The sequence below is a fragment of the Podarcis cretensis genome (assembly GCF_951804945.1).
Source record: "Podarcis cretensis genome assembly, chromosome: 11".
Lineage (NCBI taxonomy): Eukaryota > Metazoa > Chordata > Lepidosauria > Squamata > Lacertidae > Podarcis > Podarcis cretensis.
Window position 1 is genome coordinate 16765543 of NC_137180.1, and position 21695 is coordinate 16787237.

Consider the following 21695-nt stretch of genomic DNA (forward strand, 5'->3'; position numbering starts at 1 on the left):
GTATTTTGGTGATGTTCCTGGGTGTATCAGCACTAGTTTCTGTGGGGTTAGGTACCATCTGTAAATCAGTTTAAGAGTGAGTTCTTTTCTTTTCGCCGATATGGATTTAAAGGGAGGTTTAGACCACATTCTAGTCCATTGGGTGAGGTTAATCTCATCCTCCCATTGTTTTTTTTTTATTATGTCAAGGGGTTTGTGGGATTTTGGAGCAGTATTTTGTATATTGTGGATACCATCCCCTTGCCATGTCCCTATGTTGTTAGGAGGAGATTTTCGAAGGTTGTCAAAGGCCTAGTTGCTGCTGATTTTACTACTGGATTGTTTAAGAGCATCTTACAGACTTGAGCAAAAGTTAACACAATTAGAAAAAGGTGAACAAATTGTGCGCTGTTTTCATGCAGCATTGTTTAATTTGTGTCCGATGCAGCTGTTGCTGGAGAAAAGCACCTCAGAGTCTGATCCTGAAGCCATAAGCCACCATGGACTTATGGTATCTAGAAAGATGGGAATAAATGGGAATGTCTTCAACGGTCAGTTGACAGGGAACTTTTTGAAGAAGCTGCTTTCGGTCTTCTCCATGACAATGCCTTTCACGCTTCTCCAGAAACAGACTGTCTTCAAGAGGGCCGGTATATAGCTCAACAAGTTTAGCATGCTAAGGAAAAGAATTCAAGCAATTGTCAATAAATAACAACATCACCGCCGATAATAAAACACTAAGAATTAAGCAACTATGAACTTAGGAAGTCCTTCGGGATTTGTACTTCTCTGGTTTTGCCGTTCGGTTCTTCAGTGTGTAAAAGCAGTATGAAAATCACCAACAGAGATGCATCATATTAGGGGAAATTGCTTTGCAAAATGGTGTGAAGTGAGCTTTATCTGCGCTAGAGTATATGAGAAAGCATGGAGTGAACTCCTTATTCTGTGCAGTCAACAGGACACAGAATCAGAAGAAGAAGCCTAATTTGGGGAGAAGATCCCCACAGGGCAATTGCTTTCTTCAAAGAACTGCGATGTCACCAAAAGACCAACTCTAAACAGCCTTTATTTATATCTTAACATTGCCTCTGTGCTTTGGCCTTTGACATCTGAGATGTATGTTTTCAGGACCCATCCTATTCCTGTGATTGTCATTTGCTTGAAAATGTTTTTAATACTGTAATTTAGATTGTAACATGCCCCAGGACCTTAGGACGAAGGGTGGGTAAGAAATAATAATAATAATAATAATAATAATAATAGTGATGATGATAGAAAAGTTACAATGGTGGATATGAGTGAACAATATATACATCATTCAACTTCCTGTATCAGGACATTTATTATTATTATTATTATTATTATTATTATTATTATTATTATTATTAATATAAAAGTTACAATGGAGGATATTATTGAACGATATATGCATCATTCAACTTCCTGTATTGGGACGCTTTTAACGTTTGACATTTTATTATGTTTTTATATGTGTTGGAAGCCACCCAGAGTGGATGGGGCAACCCAGCCAGATGGGCAGGATATTAAAAAATAAAATTATTACATTTGAATGATATCTATGTTAATGAGGAGAAATGCTCTCAACCTGCAGTGACTTCAACAAGTACTTTGTCGATGCTTAGCATCTTTCAAAAATTTGAGTCCTTCTTAAAAGGAGAGTCTCCAAGGAATAAATGTATTTCCCTTACCTTTAAAGCCATATCCCGATACTTCATATCTTGTTTCCAGGGCATCACATAGAGCTTTGGAATCATTCCATGTCTGTACGAAAAGCTTGGCAAATGGCAATGAATCAGCCTGGAACATGACAGAGTTGGTTTTACACACACACACACACACACACACACACACAAACACACATCATGTGGATGCTGTTATTTAAATACAGAGAGGGGAGACAAACAACACAGAGGAGAACAATTCCCTTCCTTCCCACCCCTAACTGAACTTATCTATAAAGTGCTATTTATATGACAAAAAGAACCAGCACGTGGTTTAGTCATGGAGGTCCACTTGTTAAGAGTGTTGGACCAGAGTGGAAAGGGTGCACGTTCAAGTCCCCACTTGGCCACAACCTTGGGCCTGCCACATTCCCTACCACAGGGTGGTTTTGCGCATAAGCAGAGGTGAAGAAACTATGGAGTCTTTGGAGGAAAGGTGGTGCTTATAAACGGAAAACAAACAAACAAACAAAGTCACATATTTACCCCTTTCCTTGACAATGGTCCGGAATCAAATCGCGCAGTTAGGAAAGAAGTTAACCAAAATATTATTCCTGGCCTGAAACCCTGTCAAGTTTTGCCAGTTCCTGCATGAATCTTCTGGAATTAATCCATTTACTAGCCATGGATGTCTGCCCTTCGCATGATGTCAGGTGTAGAACAGCTGGGTGTGGCTTGCCCCAAATAGCTTGGCAACACAAATTTGGTCCATGAGCTGATGGTTAGCCCTCTTTATGTTATGCACCAACCTGGAACTAAAGGAATATCCGCCCCATATGTTGAAAGCACTGTGATACTGTTTCAAACTGTCATGGCTTCCCCCAAAGAATTCTGGAAGTTGTGGCTTGTGAAGGGTGCTGGCAGGTGTTAAGAGACATCCCATTTTCCCTCACAGAGCTTCAATTCTCAAGAGTGGTTGAGCAATCAACCCCTCTTCCCAAGGAACTATAGTTCTGCGGGAGGAAAAGGCAGTCGCCTAACAACTGTCGGCGCCCTTAACAAACGACAGCTCCCAGGATTCTTGGGGGGATGGCATGGATGTTTAAAGCTGCACCATAAAGCTTTGAATGATGAGTAGATATGAATAGGATTGCACAATCAGCCCAGTTTGGCAGGCCTGCTTTATTGTTAGTGTACTGGAAGAAGCAAAGATGGCTAGCGTTGAAGCAATGATTCTTCAACATCAACTTTGTTGGACTGGTCGTGTTGTTTGGATGCCTGATTACCATCTTCCAAAGCAACTACTCTATTCCGAACTGAAAAATGGAAAGCGTAATGCTGGTGGTCAACAAAAGAGGTTTTAAGACAAGGCAAATATATAGTATAAACACAGACAATTGGGAAACACTGGCCTGCGAGCGCTCCAGTTGGAGAACAGCCTTTACCAAAGGTGTCATGGGCTTTGAAGAAGCTCAAACTCAGGACAAGAAACGTGCTAGAGGAAGGCACGCTTGGCAAACCCTCACCGTGATCAACTCCAGCTTGGAAACCTATGTCCCCACTGTGGAAGGACGTGTGGATCCAGAATTGGTCTCCACAGTCACTTACGGACTCACTGTTAAGACCATGTTCATGGAAGACAATCTTACTCCGCTGCGAGTGATCGCCAAAGATTGTTAATCTTTAACATCACAACTTTCCTTTCCAAAATGGTTTACTGTGCTAGCTAGCCCATGGGGGCGGGAGGCTACCCACTCCTGAATGCTCCTGCTGGAAATGAAGTCTCTCTCTTACCCTTTCAGGTCAGTATTGACTGCCTTTGAAACCAAACTGGGATTAGAGCCCTGTCCGGGCACAGCATTTGGGTTACTCATGCTGCCGCCGTTGTCACTGCTGCTTCTCTGGGCTGAGATCTGTGCAAACAGCCAGTCCCTGTGTGTGCCTAGGTGGAGATTATGATGCATCAGCCATTGTCAGGCTGATGACACTAGAGCAACAACAAGGGAAAATGTAATTTAAGAAATATCGGGAAGGGATCAGGTCCATTTGAAAACGGTGTGATAAGATAGATGTAGAAGAACATCATGATACAACTTCATGAAAGCGGACGAAGTTAGAAGGAAAGGCATTAATTAGGTTCGCTGGAGAGTTGCAAATACTTAATCAAAACTGCTTGAATTAAACTATTCCTGGGAGTGTGAAGCTTTGGCCATGCCGACTACTGGTGGTTAATAAAAACCCCATGCGATACCACCTAGGTAGGTAAAGGGACCCCTGACCATTAGGTCAAGTCGTGGCCGACTCTGGGGTTGCGGCGCTCATCTCGCTTTATTGGCCGAGGGAGCCAGCGTACAGCCTCCGGGTCATGTGGCCAGCATGACTAAGCCACTTCTGATGAACCAGAGCAGCGCACGGAAATGCCGTTTACCTTCCCACCAGAGCGGTACCTATTTATCTACATGCACTTTGACGTGCTTTCGAACTGCTAGGTTGGCAGGAGCAGGGACCGAGCAACGGGAGCTCACCCCGTCGCGGGGATTCGAACCGCTGACCTTCTGATCGGCAAGTCCTAGGCTCTGTGGTTTAACCCACAGCGCCAGCCGTGTCTGCGATATCACCTAAACAGACCAAATCCAAGTGGAAGCTGCAAAGGAAGTTCCTCTGCCTTTGGTGGTTTGAATTTGGCGCCTTACATTGTCAGCCACGTGCCGGCAGTGATCAGATAGACTCAAGAATTCCTGCTTGCTGTTTCACAACCCCACTTCTCCAAAGCGTGCCTACCGTAAGCTGGGAAAGGGGCCTAGGTAAAACTATGATGGTAAAGGAATGATCTTGTTTATGTTTCTCACCCTCAACATCATACGATAGCTTGTTTGGCTGGTTCCCCACCCCTGCTGGATGTCGGGGCTGGAGTCAGGTCCTCAACTAAGCAATTACTCACCAGAGGCCAGTGAAGTATGTGGGATGTGATCCATGAGAGGCAGTCAAGTACAACATTCCTTGTAATGCTAGAGAACACGAGGGGAATGTTTGGTCCAGCCAGTTGAAACTTCCTGTTTCTCCTGGCTGGAGCATCCTTCCTTTTGCATGTGATAGAAGGTGGGCGTGACCTTTTATGACCTGTCCAGGTAATAAAAGGAGTCACACAGCACCCCCCTCTCTTTTTTCACCTCCTTTGTTTGACCAGCTTTTAGCTTGGACTGCTCTGCTAGCTCTCAGCTAGCAGGAGCACTGGGATTATTCCCCCATATGGGGTAGATCCACATGTACATATTTGTAACTAAGTCTGCTTTCAGGAATCCAGCTATGAACTGATGTGAGTAAACTTCTTTTATCATATTTTAAAAAGATTGTGGAATCTTTATTTTTTTTAAGAGGGATTCAAGGGAACTTACCAGGAACGCACAATTCAATCTGAGACAGATTGAATTGTATAATAGTGAGAGGCTCACACGAGCCTGCAACCAGTTATCTGCTGTGCGTGAGAAGGGGAATGTAAACTCTGCTAAGTAAAGGAACTTGCTAGCACAAGTTAGGAAGGATATTAACAAACAACATATCCTCTCCTGCCACCCTGAACATTCCCACAAAGTTAACTCTTCCTTCAAGCAAACCACAGCTCAGGCCTAGCGCCCTCAGCAACTCTTTCAAGGAGTGTCTTCACACAGCCACCCTCTGCTCAGCCTGTTTCTTTTATCTGTGTGTTCCAGGAGACCAGTGGAGAGGGGAGCTGGTCACAGCAGAAGGGGAAGACTCCCTGGATTCTTCAGCATCCCGCCTCCACTCTGCCTCTTTGTCTCCCTCTGCTCCAGCCTCAGAGTCTGAACTGCTCTCTGCACAGCCTCTTCCTGCTCACTAAACCCCATCGCCTCTTCTGCTGCTGACACCTCTTCTCAGTCTGCTCCCTCTTCTCCCTCTGAACAGCTCACCGTCATCCCACCACCAATTCCCTGGCTCTGACCCTCTTCTTCCCTAGGGGGTTCCCCAGCTGGTGCCTTCTCTGCATCCAGTCTGTGACACTGGACTAGACGGACCTTTGGTCTGATCCAGCAGTGCTCGTTGTGGGTACCCGCATGCTCCTTTTCTACAATGCATTTGAATCATTGGATGCAAACCCATTCAAATGCATGGTCTGGTGAAGGAATCTGGGTAGCTGAGTTATGAAGAGAAAAACCCGGGTGATATCAGCTTGTTCCTCTCCTGGTCCCTATAACATTTCCTGCATGGACTGGATGCAATGGTGATTGCATGAGTGACCCAAGTACACTTGCTTTTTCTTTACTAAATATGCACGAGCAATTGTCCCCATCTTGCTCCCTACCGGGATGAGACCACGGCCAAGAGCTGCTCTTTGCTTAAGGAAAAAACACACAATGGCCAACCATGTGATTCAAGTCACATCTAGCTTGCCCTTAGAAGTCTGGCAAAGCTGACAGTACAGGCTCCTTAAGTATGTTTATATCCGTAGCCTTAATCAATTGTATCTTCTATATTAGTGGCTAAAAATCTGTTATTTTTATCCTGCTCACTGTATAAAATGCCGTAAGAGACATTCACGCCTGAAGGGCTCACGCTCCAGAAACTAAGTAGATAAAATGGGTGTGCTAAACTCGAGCAAACGACAAGACAATATTGATCCGTTCCACAGACAGAGGCCTCCGGCCATCACCTATTTTATCAACTTTTCTTCCCCCTTTTGATCCCCGCAGCAATAGCTTAAAGAAGGATTAAAAGAATTCCAGGGCAATATGGTTCCCTTTTAAGTGCAATGGGAGTTTGTATTGTTAGTTTCCCTGAGTACACCTGTCATGTCAAAAGGACTGCAAGGCAATAAAAGGAGACTACAGGAGTATGGGAAAATAAAATTTTGCCAAAGGCAGTTAAGTGATCAAATACTTTTTGACATAACAGGGGATTGAAACATGTGTGCTCAGTGCCATCTTCTCCTGCAATAAAATTTCTTACAGTGATTCATTGTGCAGGTCTGAGCTGAGTAGTCAGGTACTCACAGAAACCGCATTAGAAGTGAAGCGTCCATACACTGAGAATAAGCATACAGTGCTGATTATTCTTGACTCAATAACCCCAACGCTGTGCTGTTTCACTTCCTATATTGTTTTTTAAGCCTCTTTCAAGCTGTGGGGTGGGGTGTTTAGAAATTAAACATTCGATACACACCAAGTTTTATTAAAAAAAATCAAACTATCTTTTAATTCCTACGACTGAACATTAAATCATACGTGAGAAACTCTGTTTTTGTCCTCTCAGAGTCTTTACAAATGGGATATTTGCATGCCTATCATTATGGTTCAGGCAAATGTGTTGCTAGATTTTAACTGTTAAATCCCATGACCTTAAAGGAAATGATCTTAAACTGTGATGGAAAAATCGGGGATTTATATGTTCAGTCTCAGTTAAATGTTAAAATATTAAATAAAGCAAAAATAAAGTGCTCTTGGCAACTGCAGATGGCAAAACAGTTTTACTCCAATTAAGTGGTTTTAATTAAGAAACAGGCTGTGGGGTGATTCTTTTAGACTTCCTACACCCAGCATAAGGTTGCTAAGGATGCAGCCTATTAACAGCCTTGGCAAAGAACCCTACTTTACCAACACTATAATGATGTTTAGAGCAGCATTTCAGATAGTTTTCTAGCTAACAGCCTGCTTTCATGTGCATATTCCTAGAACAGCAGAGGACTGTAGTCCCTAGGATGTTAAGGACTAGAGTTGCAGAATACCGATTAATAAATAAATGGAAAATTACCAAGACCACTGCAAAAGGATGTCCAACTTGAAGTATATGCAATAGTTATCTTTTAAGTACAGTACAACCATCTTATAAGTGAAGTTTGAATTCTCTACAATACAGTTTGAGGGAGCAATCCTTTATTAGCTGGCAATAACATGTCATTGTTTCCACATCCGGAACAGCAGTTTTAACTTAACATTTTGGAATGAAAACACAAAAATAAATTGGGGTTCTTTCACATTATACCCCATACACGTGTGAGGTCATCTCGGATACCAGATACTAAGAAAAGAACATTTCTATCCCAAGAAATTTAGTTACTGTGGATATCTTTAGCCTTGTTGATCTTTAATGATCCACTGATAATTGGTATACTTGTTATTTGAGCAGCAACTCACAAAACAATTAAGTCAGTGTAGTCAAGATTTAAGGCAATTTAGTGCCATGAATTTTCAGCGTAAGTGATATGCAGCAGACTGTTAGACCCTCTGAAGGCTATCAGCGGACCACAGCCTAAGCCTCAACAACCCTTTCGTGAAATTGTTGGGTATTAACACAAAAATACAGAGGAGAATGAGCCAAAAAGTCAGCCTGGCAAAGTTCAGAAGGGCCTTTTTTCACCCGACAAACTGTACTGTGCACAACTGCCGTGTACAACACAACACTTGCATGTAGCTAAACTATGCAACTCAGACCCCCCCCCCCCCGAGATAATGAACAAAACAAAACAAAAATATGCATTTAGAAAAAGAACTGTAGTCCTAAATGGTAACCAAGAATCTTGAGTCTGGCCTACTGGGGGCTGCAAGTCTGTACCCAGTTACATTGTGTTCGATGTCCAACAGGTTTCAGTGGTACTTAAGTACATGTAATTTGACACAATATCACACCATTAGCACAAAACTCATCAGCATAACTAAAAGTGTGGTGCAGTAAGTCCATTTGTCTTACTGCACAATATTCAAAAATGGGATGAGAGTTCTGCAAATTTTTGCATCTACCGCTTCAGATAGAAAAAAAAAAAGCCCAGGTACCTTGTCATTAAAACAAAACATAAATCTGAACATTCCTTACAGTCTTCTAGAGAAAACAGTCTCGTGGATAGTAATGCACATTCAGACAAAGGACACCCAATACCTCTGCACTGCATTCCTTCCTATTATTAATGCTGCACCTAAAGAGACATTTCCAGTAATTTGCAAGCATTTGGAATACCGTATTAGAAAAATGTTCCCAAACTCTGCAACCATGAACACCATGCTTATTATAAATGCTTCCATGGCAGATTAAATGTCCAAGTGTGGTATGTCACTTTGTTGCATATTACCTTTAGTTAAATAATACAGAAAACATTTCTATGCAGCTAGCAGGCGCCAGACATGAGCCTTACTCTGGAATGAGAATATTCAGTTTTGCTCTTACCTAGAAACTATCCCACAGGTGAGGGAACATAGCCTAACTAGGTGCTGAGTTATATAACAAAGGAGATAGCGGATCAAAGTATTTTCATGATCTAAATCAAACTGAAAACTCAAGTATGGACACTAAGTTAGAAAACAAAGGCCCTCTTCAGTATACAACCATCGCCACTAATGAAAACAAGACGTAGTCTTAATATAAAAACTGCAATTTAATATATCTCACAAAAAGCATGGTCTCTCAAGTACCCGATGCATTAAAAGAGATCCACGTCATGAGTGTGATCAATTTCAATAGCATCTTCAGGATCCAGTTTCATTTCTCCATGTCCTTCCTGCAAGTCATCCAGTGAAGCCAATGCCTCATTTGTATCACTAGCAAAAGTCTCTCTCGAGGCATCATCATATTCTTGAAGGTTGAGCCCTTTAATAGCTTTCTTCATCTTTTTCCCCAGGACTTGAATTCTCCTCTTCTTTGCTGCTTTCTTGTTCTCATACTCCTTCTGGTTTTCAATGTAGAAGATTTCCTTCAAAGAGAATGTTAACACTCCATGAAGTGCTGAGGAATAATAGGCAATGTCACCTTTCAGAAACCACCACTTTCCTTTGCTAACCTTTAAACTAGAGATGAAAGCTAACTGTATGACAAAAGAACAAAAATCTCTTTTGAAGAATGCCATATCCTTTCAAATGCTGCTACAGAATATTTGAAAATTAAGACTTCAGCTCCCTAAAGTGAGAGAGGTGCTCTATTTTAAACAGCTGCAAGTCTGTGCCCAGAATACAGAAAGTCATTTGTTACATATTTTGCAGTTAGAAGGAAGATTTCAATTTTATGATTTCACTGATTTACTAATAGACTAGGGAAAAAACAGGGAAATATGATGACTTTTTGGATTATGAAAAATGTTAGGGGGTATTTTTTTACTGTCATGTTCTTTGAAGAACAAACCTTCAGAAATACAAATGCTAAGACTGCTAAAAAGGCCTGAGGCCATCTTGTCTGTGAGTCCTGGAAGTCCTGGAAGACCCGTTCCCTACCCCTGCAGATTTTTTTGTACCTAGCCTGGGAAGGTGGGGCCCAGACTGACTCCAGCTACAAAAGCTGAGGCTGCTGAACAAACTCTTGGGCTGGGGGGGCTGTTTGGGGGGGGGGAGTTGTTCGATGGGATGGAATGGTTGTTACTCTTCTTGTATCTAATTAATAATGATAATAATGAAGATATTATTATTATTATTATTATTATTATTATTATTATTATTATTGTTGTTGTTATTACTACTACTACTACTATTATTATTTCGCCCATCTGACTGGGTACTACTACTACTACTACTACTACTACTACTACTATTATTTCGCCCATCTGACTGGGTTGCCCCAACCACTCTGGGTGGCTTCCAACACATATAAAAACATAATATAACATCAAACATTAAACACTTCCCCATACAGGGCTGCCATCAGGTCTCTTCTAAATGTCAAATAGTTGTTTATTTCCTTGACATCTTGATGGGAGGGCATTCCACAGGGCGGGCGCCACTACTGAGAAGGCCCTCTGCCTGCTTCCCTGTAACCTCACCTCTCGCAACGAGGGAACCAGCAGAAGACCCTTAGAGCTGGACCTCAGTATCCAGAATGAATGATGTGGGTGGGTGGAGGCTGTTTAGGGCTTTAAAGGTCTGCACCAACACTTTGAACTGTGCTCAGAAAGCATACTTTTAATAAGAATATTAAAAATGGGATCTTTAAAGAACAGCTGGCTTAACAAGCTGTCCATTTTCTACTTTAGAAGATGTATAAATTGAAATCAGAAGTCAGCAAGAGGAGATATAATTTAAACATCCTCATTTAACATTTGCTTTTCAAAGTAATCTAAAAATGTGCTGTTTTTAAATGGTTTACATATATTATGTTATTTACCTTGATTTGTTCTCCAGTTACACTAGGTGTGTTTTTCAGCAAATTTAAATAAACTCCTCCTGGTGTTCTTCTTCTAGTGCCATTCTGCATAATGGAAAAAGAAAACTTTTTAAAGCTTTCTGTAGACATAACAGCTGCAATCCTATACCCTGTTCAACTCAATAGGACTTGCTGCTGTAAATATGCTGTTCCTCAAAAACTCAAAATATTTCTAAGAAGTCGTGCACAGAACCCTTGGAGCAAAGATCATGTCAAAAAAATTTTGTAACAGGGTTCTATATTTGTTAAAAGATTAAGTATGTAGGCTGAAAAAGCAATTATTTCCTACCACTATGAAAAGGCCTCCATTTTGTTCCACTTCAGCCGTTTCCATCAGTAGTTCAATAGATTTTTTCTTCCCAATGATTTTCACAACCCGTACGATCAGATCCTTCTTTGGCTCACAAAGCCTAAAAGGAGAACGGAAATTCTATGAAATCTGGAAACCATTGCATTTTGTAACCTGCTTGAATGACAAAACATAATTATGAACAAATGTACCCACTGTTACAAGTTTAGCACTATCTGACACTCGCCTAGCATTGCTGTAGTGAAGGCTCGCTGTGCTGAGTTTTGGGAAGAAGGGTGGAATATATCTGAATTGGTAATATTTTAAAAAACTGAAATGTCAGCCTGTACTTTCTACATTTAATTTTCCTTGACCTTACCGCTTACCGTCACTTACTCCCCCAATTTTACACACACTCCCCCCTAAGGATAACCTTCCAGGCAAGTGGGAGTGCAACCCAAAATTATCTTTAGTCCTTTGAATATGGTTTAAGAATGTTTTCAGCTATTGGGAATTTCAGACAGACACCTATTACCAGCTATCAAATTATGAGGGTAAAGAATGGTCCAATGATAATTATATGGTCTAGTGGAACTTTTTACCTTGAAACTTTAATTTTATAAAGTCTTATTCTCTGGAGCCTAAAGCATAGGATGCACAATGGCTAATTTGCTCCAAATTTCACATGGGGCAGCTGTGCCCTCTGCAACAACTGCAAACCAGGCAAACAGAAAGACTGCATCGTCCACAGCACCCGTTGGCCTCATAAGTATCTTCTAAAAGGGGGGGAGGGAGCGGGGAGCCTTCATGCTCCCTTCCTGACAAGGTACAAAACCGCAAAATTTTACAACTGTATCAGTCCAAGGCCACAGTGGGAAACCAGAAGCACACAGCCAATAAACCAGAATTAAAAAGATAATGCCATTAAAACGTTCACACATGCACAGACCAAATAATCACGACAAACTGTAATTCTGTTTGTTCATATTACTTTTGGTTCCCATTGATATAACTTCATGCTTTTCTCCAGTTAACCACCACCCTGGTAATTTCACAAACCCCATGCAATAGGACACAGATTTGGTCTAAAGAGGAGAAAACGAGATAGTACCAAAATGGGTCCAATGTGCATTCCTAACTTCTCACAGTGATTTTTTAGTTGCGTCTATGTAGATCAATATATATTTCAAGCATATTCTATGGCTGTGCAGCGGAGGGTGCCACACAATTCATGTGAATAGCATGCATTCTCAGGGTGAGTCTAAACAGCTGGATTTTATCAGAGTCCTGAGGTTTCTGTATAGTGCAGTAGTGTTGTACCGAGTAATTATTGGATGGCTATATAAACCTGTAATATTTTGACTGAGTATCTGGGCGACTAGGAGACTTCATGCAAATAAACATTATGAACTGGGGTTCTGGTTTGGGGAAGAGCTGTAGAATCTGCTTAGTATGCAGAGGCTCCCAGGTTCAACTTTACTCACAAGATCAAATTATTCAGTCAGTTTTAAGCAGAAGCCAAAGCATTTGTCTGTCCAGTCACCATGAATTGAAACAGAAACCTCAGAACTCTGATTTCACGCAATGATTAAATACACTGGCAGGTGGGAGCAGCCAGACTGGCTCAGTCACAGAAACTGCTTACATGGGTACCTGCGCATTTTGCTAAAGGCTTGGTTTCTTTTTAAACGGAATCTCAAGGATCTGGTATCCCTGAGCCAATGAAAGCATGGCACTGGCGGGTTGGTCACCCTGTAATAGCTTTTCTTTAGCACCGTTATTTAAAAAATAAAATAAACACCCAATGTCCCTCAAGTTTTGTTATTGTGTAAGGTGACATTTATTGAAAATCTGACGAAGGTGTATTAAAAGATCAAAATCTTACCGGTAGGCAATTTCATCTGCCACTTTTTCCTCAGGATCATCCTCAGTAATTTCATACCTCCCTTTGTAATTCATTTCTTGTCTTTCACCCAATCTGTCCTTAACAGGCCGTTTCCGTTTCAATAGGCCTTGTCCAATTTCCTCCTCCTCTTCCTCCTTTGGCAATGTCTTTTTGTCATCCTGCATATATTCATCTAACTCTTTGTCTAATGCTTCAGCCACTTCCGGCTCAGATTCTTTCATCAGCTTTTTCGCCAACAGGTAATTGTAAGTCTCTGATGCCCGGCTTCTATCAATACTTCCCTCCATCCCTAGAATCCCAAGTTCTGAGGCCACTGCATCTTGGTTCTGCTCCTGAAGCACTGCACCCCAGATATTGTTGATCTTTTTACCCCCTACAGTAATCTGTTTCTGAGGGATCGGGCCAAAATTGAAAGGCTCTGGTTTGGCGGGAGGAAGATTCGAACATTTCTGTCGCTTCCGCTTCCACAGACAGCTGTCTTCATCTGAATCTGAGAAGCTCTCATCACTGGAGTCCAAACTTTTGGTTGTGCGGTAAGGGACACTTGGTGCACAGGGGGGAATGCCAGTTGGAAAAGATCTGGCTGAGTTGATATCGTGCTGTTTCTGAAATGTAAAAAGAAAGCAAGACAGATGTTTGCTGTCGTCGTTAAAAAAGAAACATTTTATTGTGCACTAATTTGCCACCCTATAGGGGATTTTTTTGGGTGCAAAACTTCCCAAGGCAAACTAGAGTATACTCAGCCTCCTCTCTCATCATTTTACTTTTGACACTTGCATGCTGCTCAATAGCATGTTTCTCTGGGAAGCTTACAATAAATTAAAATAAGTTCAAAACAAAACAAAAAACCAAAAGCTACATAAATGCAAACACAAAACTCATTGCACCCCCAAAATCAAAACAAAGATTTAAAATTGTATTATCCACAAGAAGAAGACAGGAACTAGAGCAGGAAAGGCTTGTGGTCCTCAAACAGGATACAGTGGTACCTCGCAAGACGAATGCCTCGTAAGACGAAAAACTCGCAAAACGAAAGAGTTTTTCGTTTTTTGAGTTGCTTCACAAGACGGATTTCCCTATGACTTGCTTCGCAAGATGAAAACGTCTTGCAAGTTTGTTTCCTTTGTCTTGCAAGTTTGTTTCCTTTTTCTTAAAACCGTGCATTCACTTCGAAGAGCAACTCATAGCACGCGGTGTGGTAGCTTTTTTGAGGTTTTTGAAGACTTTGGTATTTTTGAAGCTTTTCCAAAGTCCGTGCTTCGCAAGACAAAAAAATCGCAAGACGAAAAAACTCGCGGAACGAATTAATTTCGTCTTGCGAGGCACCACTGTACACAGTCTTTCAGGAGAGTAAAAAAAAAGGGGGAGAACACCCATCTGTCCAGGTCCCCACTGACATAGGATTTGAGCCCATCTCTTTCCTCTCAGTCTGACCATAGGCAAATTGGAAGCAGGGCGGTGCCAATATTCAATTTAGAGCCTCTTACACTCCACTTCTTGTTCATTTTCTCCAAGCTTCTCAAGTGTATCAGCATGCCAAATAAGAATGAATCGCTAGAAAATTGTGATCAAGACTCAAGGCAAAGCTCAGTTCCAGTTCTCTCTCACACACAACCTCTTTAACCTTTAAGCGACGGTACTCCAATTTGAACGGAACAGGTATTGAATTTCAAAGTGACTTACAGTATTGAATAAAGAATCAGCTTTCACCCCCTCCTATCCAACTGGTCAGTTAAAACGTTATAAACTTCTGAGTACCATTCCAAGTGCACAAGAACAGCCCTGCTAGATCAGGCAGAGTGGCCCATCTAATCCAGCCTCCTGTTCTCATAGATGGATGCTCTTCAGAAACTGGCAATCAGGACCTGAGCACAAGAGCACTCTACCGGACTGCAGTTTACTGGTGTTCAGGCGCAATACTACCTCCAACAGTAGAGAGAGTATGCAGCCATCCTGTTTAATGGCCATTGCTAGTCTTCTCCTCCATGAATTTTGTCTCAGCTTCTTTTTAAAACTTTCTAAGCTGATAGCACCGGAACCCTGTGGGAGCGATTTCCACAGCTCAAATATGCCCTGAAGAATTACCGTATTTTTCGCTCTATAAGACGCACTTTTTCCCTCCTAAAAAGTAAGGGGAAATGTGTGTGCGTCATATGGAGCGAATGCAGGCTGTGCAGCTATCCCAGAATCCAGAACAGCAAGAGGGAGCGCTGCGCAGCGATCCCTCTTGCTGTTCTGGCTTCTGGGATTCAGAATATTTTTTCCCTTGTTTTCCTCCTCCAAAAACTAGGTGCGTCTTATGGTCTGGTACGTCTTATACAGCAAAAAATACGCTACTTTATTTCACCTGATTCTTCTTGCATTCAGCTACATTGGATGACCATGCGTTCTAGTACAGTCATACCTTGGGTTGAGCGCTTTCGGGTTGCGCTCCGCGGCAACTCCGAAATAACAGAGCGCATTACTTCCGGGTTTCACCGCTCGCGCATGCGCAGACGCTCAAAATGTCACGCACAAGCGCGGAAGTGGCACAACGCGACCCGCGCCATCACATCTTACATTCCATTCAGGATGCGAACGGGGCTCCGGAACAGATCCTGTTCGCATCCCGAGGTACCACTGTACTATGAAAGAGAGAAATGTTTCTCTATCCACTGTCTCAATCTAGCAACATCTGAGGACCCAAGGCTCACGCACACTGGGTTAGAACATTTTTGCTGCTCTTGCACACTTCTAGGCACTTTTATTTGGAAGGAATCTTCCTTTGAATCATTGGAACTTTCATTCAAAGAAATATGTTCATTGACTGCCCTGTAATTGGCTTTGGCAAGTTAGGCCTTAATCTAACTTTTTTCATGACATAGCTTTAAGGTTAAAATACCACACTGATTTGTGGCCTTCTCTTTGAAGCTCAAATAAATTCGCCCACCACCAAGCTTCCAAGTACCTAAGGAGGCTGAAAACCGCAGTGGATTGGTTTAAATCATCAGAGGGGAAATGGGCCAATTGAAAAAACTGATTTAAAATGGGAAATTAATGCATTTCCAGGGAAAGTGTGCATATCAAGTGATTGCTGCGATGATTAGAACAAATTGGCTGGAAACTATTTAGTCTTACAAAACCCAGAAGCATACAGTAATGCGAACCTTACCCTCGGCATGCATTGCAGAATCTTATCTGCTTAACAAGAAACAAATTTCTGTTTGTGTCCTTGCATGTGTAGTCAGAGAGCTAAAGTGTAATCACTTTCTTGAATGTTAAGCTTTCAATTCCACAAACTATTATTTGCATCTAGGTTCAAATTAGTAAGACTTAACAAGTCTTGCTTCCATCCACAACAGAAGTTGGCTACCCCATTATTCCTAAGCTGTAGGCACACTTGTCACCCAATAACATAGCATGGGTATGCACAGCTGCTTTCTTGGCAACTCTTATTTCTCTTTGTGACAGCTTGCACAAAAGCACAGGATTTGTGTAGAGTCACAGGGGGAAGAATACCGGGGTCAATGAGGCTCCTGAGCCCCCTTACTGGCTTTGCCCCTGCCCTGTGCTGATATGTGGGTCCCAACTATTTTCCTCTTGGTGAAATGCTGCTTTCAACTTCTGCTTTTATTTTATCAAATTTCAAATGCTTAATAATTTCACTTTTATCTAAAAAACACACACCTGTTTTGATGTACCCTACTGAAAATTCACAGCCCAGATTCCTAAATGACAATACAGTGTTAAGTAAAGAATGTACGTCTTGTCTCTTTCTGACACCTGGAGGAGCTTCAGAAACTTAGCTATTGCCATGTATCATCTGGAAGGTTTACATATAAACACAGCATATATATATTTCACCTATTAGATATACTATGAGAATTTAGACATATACTGCACAATTGCTGTTTATTTGGTTCACTTCAGCAACAGAAAGCTGCTTTCAGACTATCTTGGTCACATAATGAAATATTTAACTGTGCTGTGTTTGAAGGATATCTGATAGTGTGACCAGCACATTTCAGCATACCAGCACATTTCAGCAGAGCCTAAATTCTTGAGTTCTACTGCTGCCCAAGGCCTCAGTGTCACAGTCAGATTTTAGGGGAAATGTTGAAAGCTCAAACAAGAGAAGCACCCCATTTTTGTTATCACAGAGCATTACCCAGTGTTGTTTTACAAAAACCTAGCATAGATACATGCATACATAGAGACTAAAAAGACAAATACAAAAAGCAAGCAAAGTGAGCACATTGCAGTTTTAAACGATTAGGTGGGGAACCTGTGGCCCTCCAGACTTTGTTAGACTACAGCTCCCATCAACCTGATCATTCACGGTAATAAACTGTGGCTGATGGGAGTTGCAGTCCAACAATATTCCTTCGTGTAAACATGCTAGCTTTCTAACGAGGAGGGCAGAATGAAAGACTAGGAGAGGTAGAATAATACACCACTGACTCCACTTTAGCCACCAGCCCAAAAACTATCAGTGTTATGATCAGCTTATAGCAAGTTGCCCTTGCAAAGTGTAAACATGCATGTGGCTATTTGAAAGGCCCACACTGACCTGACTTTCTAAGCGGAAGAATTTTCAGTTTAGCTACTGTAGTCAAGGTCTGCTTTGTATTAACAGTCCTCAGCAAGTCTGGCACCACATTTCCACTGGGCTAGCTCTGCCTACAGCAGAACCGGGTCAAAAGGAAGGAAAATTGCTAACATTCACAAAAGGTTCAAATAATAGGTCTTTCAAGTGCAGCCAATTGAGCTTTGATGGGCTTGGGCACAGCCCTCTAGGTGCAGGCAGTAGTCATCTACATCATCTGGTGCAGGAATGTATGGCCTTTGTGGTGCAATCTAAAAACACCCATACCCCAACACCCCAGCTTGTGTATAAAGGTTCATTCAACAAAGCACAGCAGCAGCTGGTTTCCACAAATGGGTGTGGGAAGAAATGGCCATGGGTCCAAAAATTTCACAGCAATACATTGTCTGAATTTGAGTGCATTGATGTTATCAGTCCTCCTCCAGCCTCTGCCCATCCCCAGGTACCAGGACCACTTCCCATAGCCAGAAATGTAGAAATACTATGCTCAGACTTATAAGCACCATCTCCCACATGTGGCATAAAGTATACATCCATAAGTAAACACGCCTATTTCTACAATCCTTCCACCCCTTTCTGAGGCTGAAAGCATGTAAAAACTGAGTACATGCCTACGGAATATCAAACGTATCTCACTGATTTCTACTGGATGTATAATATTTCTATGCTGAGCTTTGAAACAGTGTGGATCTTCACCTAGCATAGATACATGCATACATAGAGACTAAAAAGACAAATACAAAAAGCAAGCAAAGTGAGCACATTGCAGTTTTAAACGATTAGGTGGGGAACCTGTGGCCCTCCAGACTTTGTTAGACTACAGCTCCCATCAACCTGATCATTCACGGTAATAAACTGTGGCTGATGGGAGTTGCAGTCCAACAATATTCCTTCGTGTAAACATGCTAGCTTTCTAACGAGGAGGGCAGAATGAAAGACTAGGAGAGGTAGAATAATACACCACTGACTCCACTTTAGCCACCAGCCCAAAAACTATCAGTGTTATGATCAGCTTATAGCAAGTTGCCCTTGCAAAGTGTAAACATGCATGTGGCTATTTGAAAGGCCCACACTGACCTGACTTTCTAAGCGGAAGAATTTTCAGTTTAGCTACTGTAGTCAAGGTCTGCTTTGTATTAACAGTCCTCAGCAAGTCTGGCACCACATTTCCACTGGGCTAGCTCTGCCTACAGCAGAACCGGGTCAAAAGGAAGGAAAATTGCTAACATTCACAAAAGGTTCAAATAATAGGTCTTTCAAGTGCAGCCAATTGAGCTTTGATGGGCTTGGGCACAGCCCTCTAGGTGCAGGCAGTAGTCATCTACATCATCTGGTGCAGGAATGTATGGCCTTTGTGGTGCAATCTAAAAACACCCATACCCCAACACCCCAGCTTGTGTATAAAGGTTCATTCAACAAAGCACAGCAGCAGCTGGTTTCCACAAATGGGTGTGGGAAGAAATGGCCATGGGTCCAAAAATTTCACAGCAATACATTGTCTGAATTTGAGTGCATTGATGTTATCAGTCCTCCTCCAGCCTCTGCCCATCCCCAGGTACCAGGACCACTTCCCATAGCCAGAAATGTAGAAATACTATGCTCAGACTTATAAGCACCATCTCCCACATGTGGCATAAAGTATACATCCATAAGTAAACACGCCTATTTCTACAATCCTTCCACCCCTTTCTGAGGCTGAAAGCATGTAAAAACTGAGTACATGCCTACGGAATATCAAACGTATCTCACTGATTTCTACTGGATGTATAATATTTCTATGCTGAGCTTTGAAACAGTGTGGATCTTCACAAAAAATAGAATTATCTTGTTAGTTTTGATGATTTTATGTAAAATATGTAAGAGTTCTACCACATTTTTTACTTAGCCATACCAGAGGTGATGGTAATATAATGATGAGTATCATTTGCTCTATAGAAACTAGCTGATAAGTCCACAAGCTTGGAAAATGAATGATGCAGATTTCTATTTATTTTAGTTACAAACACACGTCAGCTGACCAATTTGGCATATGCTGAAAGCTTTGGTTGAATACCTTTCAGGAAAGTGAGTCTCCTCTAATTCATTACACCATTATTCTCTTTTCCTATCTAATGATAGACAAAAGCAGCACAGCCCTAAAAATACAAGCCACACTTTGATACAGAGGTAGTTTGAACGCACTGTTTGAAATCTCTTTTAGGATCTGTATACAGCACCCCACTAGCACAAGGAGAATTTGGTGGCAATCTTGTTAAGAACAGTTAATGCAGACAAACACTAATTATAATAGTTTGTTTTAAGTTAGAAAGCCAAACATTGTTTTACGTTAGAAAGCCAGGTCAATGTGGCCCTCGAAGTAGCCACACACAGAGTTGTTCCTTTCAAGTACAAACTGCCGTAAGCAAATCAAGAAAGCTTGGTCTGAAAAAAGAAAAAAATTAAGACCATGTCTGCTTCCATATATTGTTAGAGAGCCATCACTGTCTAGTGCCAAGTGTCCCAAAAACAGATGTCCATACATGTGTCCACAGAGGCCTAGTCTGGCACGCACAGGTTCCCCTGCTTCTGCTGAAGCTGGAAAGAAACATTATACTGTTGCCAACAGAATAGGATGCAGAGTGTGCTTGGTTGCAGGAGATTTGTGTGGCAGCAGCCCATGGCAGTTTCCCTGATTTACAAATGTTCACCCAGGCCCCCAAAGTTTGGAGACTCCTGGTCTAGTAGAGACACCTAGATATGGATCAAGGAGAAATGAACCCAAGGTGGTTCTGCCTGGCTTGGAGAGGGAGGTGCAAGCCTCAGATGAATCTAGCATCCATCCTGCCACCTTCCCAATGCCCATCCGGCTTTCGGAAGGAGCCAGGAGGGCTCCGGTATCCTATCCGAGCCCTGGCACCTCCATCCCAAAGCCCGAGAAACTCCTAACCGGCTTAGGGAGGGAGGCGAGAGGCTCTCACACACATCAGGATGTCACACGCATGACGTTGCCCCACCCCCCTCGCAACCTGGCACCTCTGGCCCGCAACTGCTCCTCCATGGAAAATTTCACTGCACGCATTGTTGCACCCTCGGTTTAAGGCACCCTCGGTTTAAGGTTTAAGGCAGGCACCCCCAATCTTCAGCCCTCCGGATGTATTAGACTACAATTCCCATCATCCCTGACCACTGGTCCTATTAGTTGGGATCATGGGTGCTGTTTGGGCCTCCCAGCTTCCCCATCTCCTGTTTCTAGGCGTCGCTTGCACATGGGAAAACAGGCCGGATCCCAGAATCTCCCTGGCGGGCACCTCCAGACGCCGGTGACGTCAGGCGCCATCCCGCAAGCGGCCCAGGGCAAAATGCGCCTGGCGAATTTCGAAGGCCGCCGACGGGGCTCCGACGAACGTTTGCGGGGAGCAGCATCTCTTGTCCTTTGCGACCGCCGCGGAGGCAAAAGCGAAACGCAGCGGGGAAGGCCGCAAGCCGCCGGGGCCGTCCCCTCGCTCGCTTCGCCGCGGTTTTTTCCTCAGGAAAGAGAGCGCGGAGCTGCTCTGGGCCTCCGCCGCCCAGGTGGACCCCCAGGCGGACCCGAGCCGCCGGGGAAAGAAGCGGTCGCCGCCGGGCAGCGGCCTCACCTGCGACGGGCTCCTGGCGGAGGTGGGCATTTCGCAGTCGGAGTCCGAGATCTCCCCGTCCTCCTCCATCCCGCGAGCCTCCAGCGCCATCTTTCCCGGCTCCTCAGCCAGCGCGGGAGGAGCGCGCGGGAAAAGGCCCGGCCTCAGCCGAGCCAGGACTACGGCACCCACAATGCTTTGCGCCGGGAGGGGCGGCGAACGGCGGGACCAGCCTTCCGAGAGGCATGCCGGGACTTGTAGTCCGAGCCTTGCCCGCTTTCGTCGCTGTGGGAAAGACTACGCCGCCTGACCTGAGAGGGGGAGTGGCAGGGGGGAAAGCAATAGAGACTACGCGCGTACTTTCGTAAAGCAAGGAAATGTTTAATAAAAATTATGTAATTAAAAACAAAAACCAGGCACACGCGAACGACAGATACCGAAGTGTAACGGACTCAGCGTGACCCGCTCCATATTTCCTTCGCAAAGATGTAAGGGCTAAATGTAGCTCTATGCATCCATCTAGGAACAA

General features: G+C 43.0%; 2 protein-coding genes across 2 annotated transcripts; both read right to left on the reverse strand.

The window, feature by feature from the left end:
* Positions 1-388: 388 nt before the first annotated feature.
* SPMIP10 (sperm microtubule inner protein 10) lies at positions 389-4651 on the reverse strand. Its single transcript, XM_079995894.1, has 4 exons — positions 4603-4651; positions 3456-3603; positions 1689-1797; positions 389-655 (listed from the first exon to the last, which is right to left on the reverse strand). The coding sequence occupies exons 1-4, from the start codon at positions 4634-4636 to the stop codon at positions 449-451; spliced, it is 498 nt and encodes a 165-aa protein (XP_079852020.1). The 5' UTR covers positions 4637-4651; the 3' UTR covers positions 389-448.
* A 2881-nt stretch (positions 4652-7532) lies between these two features.
* PHAX (phosphorylated adaptor for RNA export) lies at positions 7533-21352 on the reverse strand. The gene is made up of 5 exons (XM_079995740.1): positions 21188-21352; positions 12968-13593; positions 11083-11203; positions 10755-10838; positions 7533-9357 (listed from the first exon to the last, which is right to left on the reverse strand). The coding sequence occupies exons 1-5, from the start codon at positions 21275-21277 to the stop codon at positions 9088-9090; spliced, it is 1191 nt and encodes a 396-aa protein (XP_079851866.1). The 5' UTR covers positions 21278-21352; the 3' UTR covers positions 7533-9087.
* Positions 21353-21695: the final 343 nt, after the last annotated feature.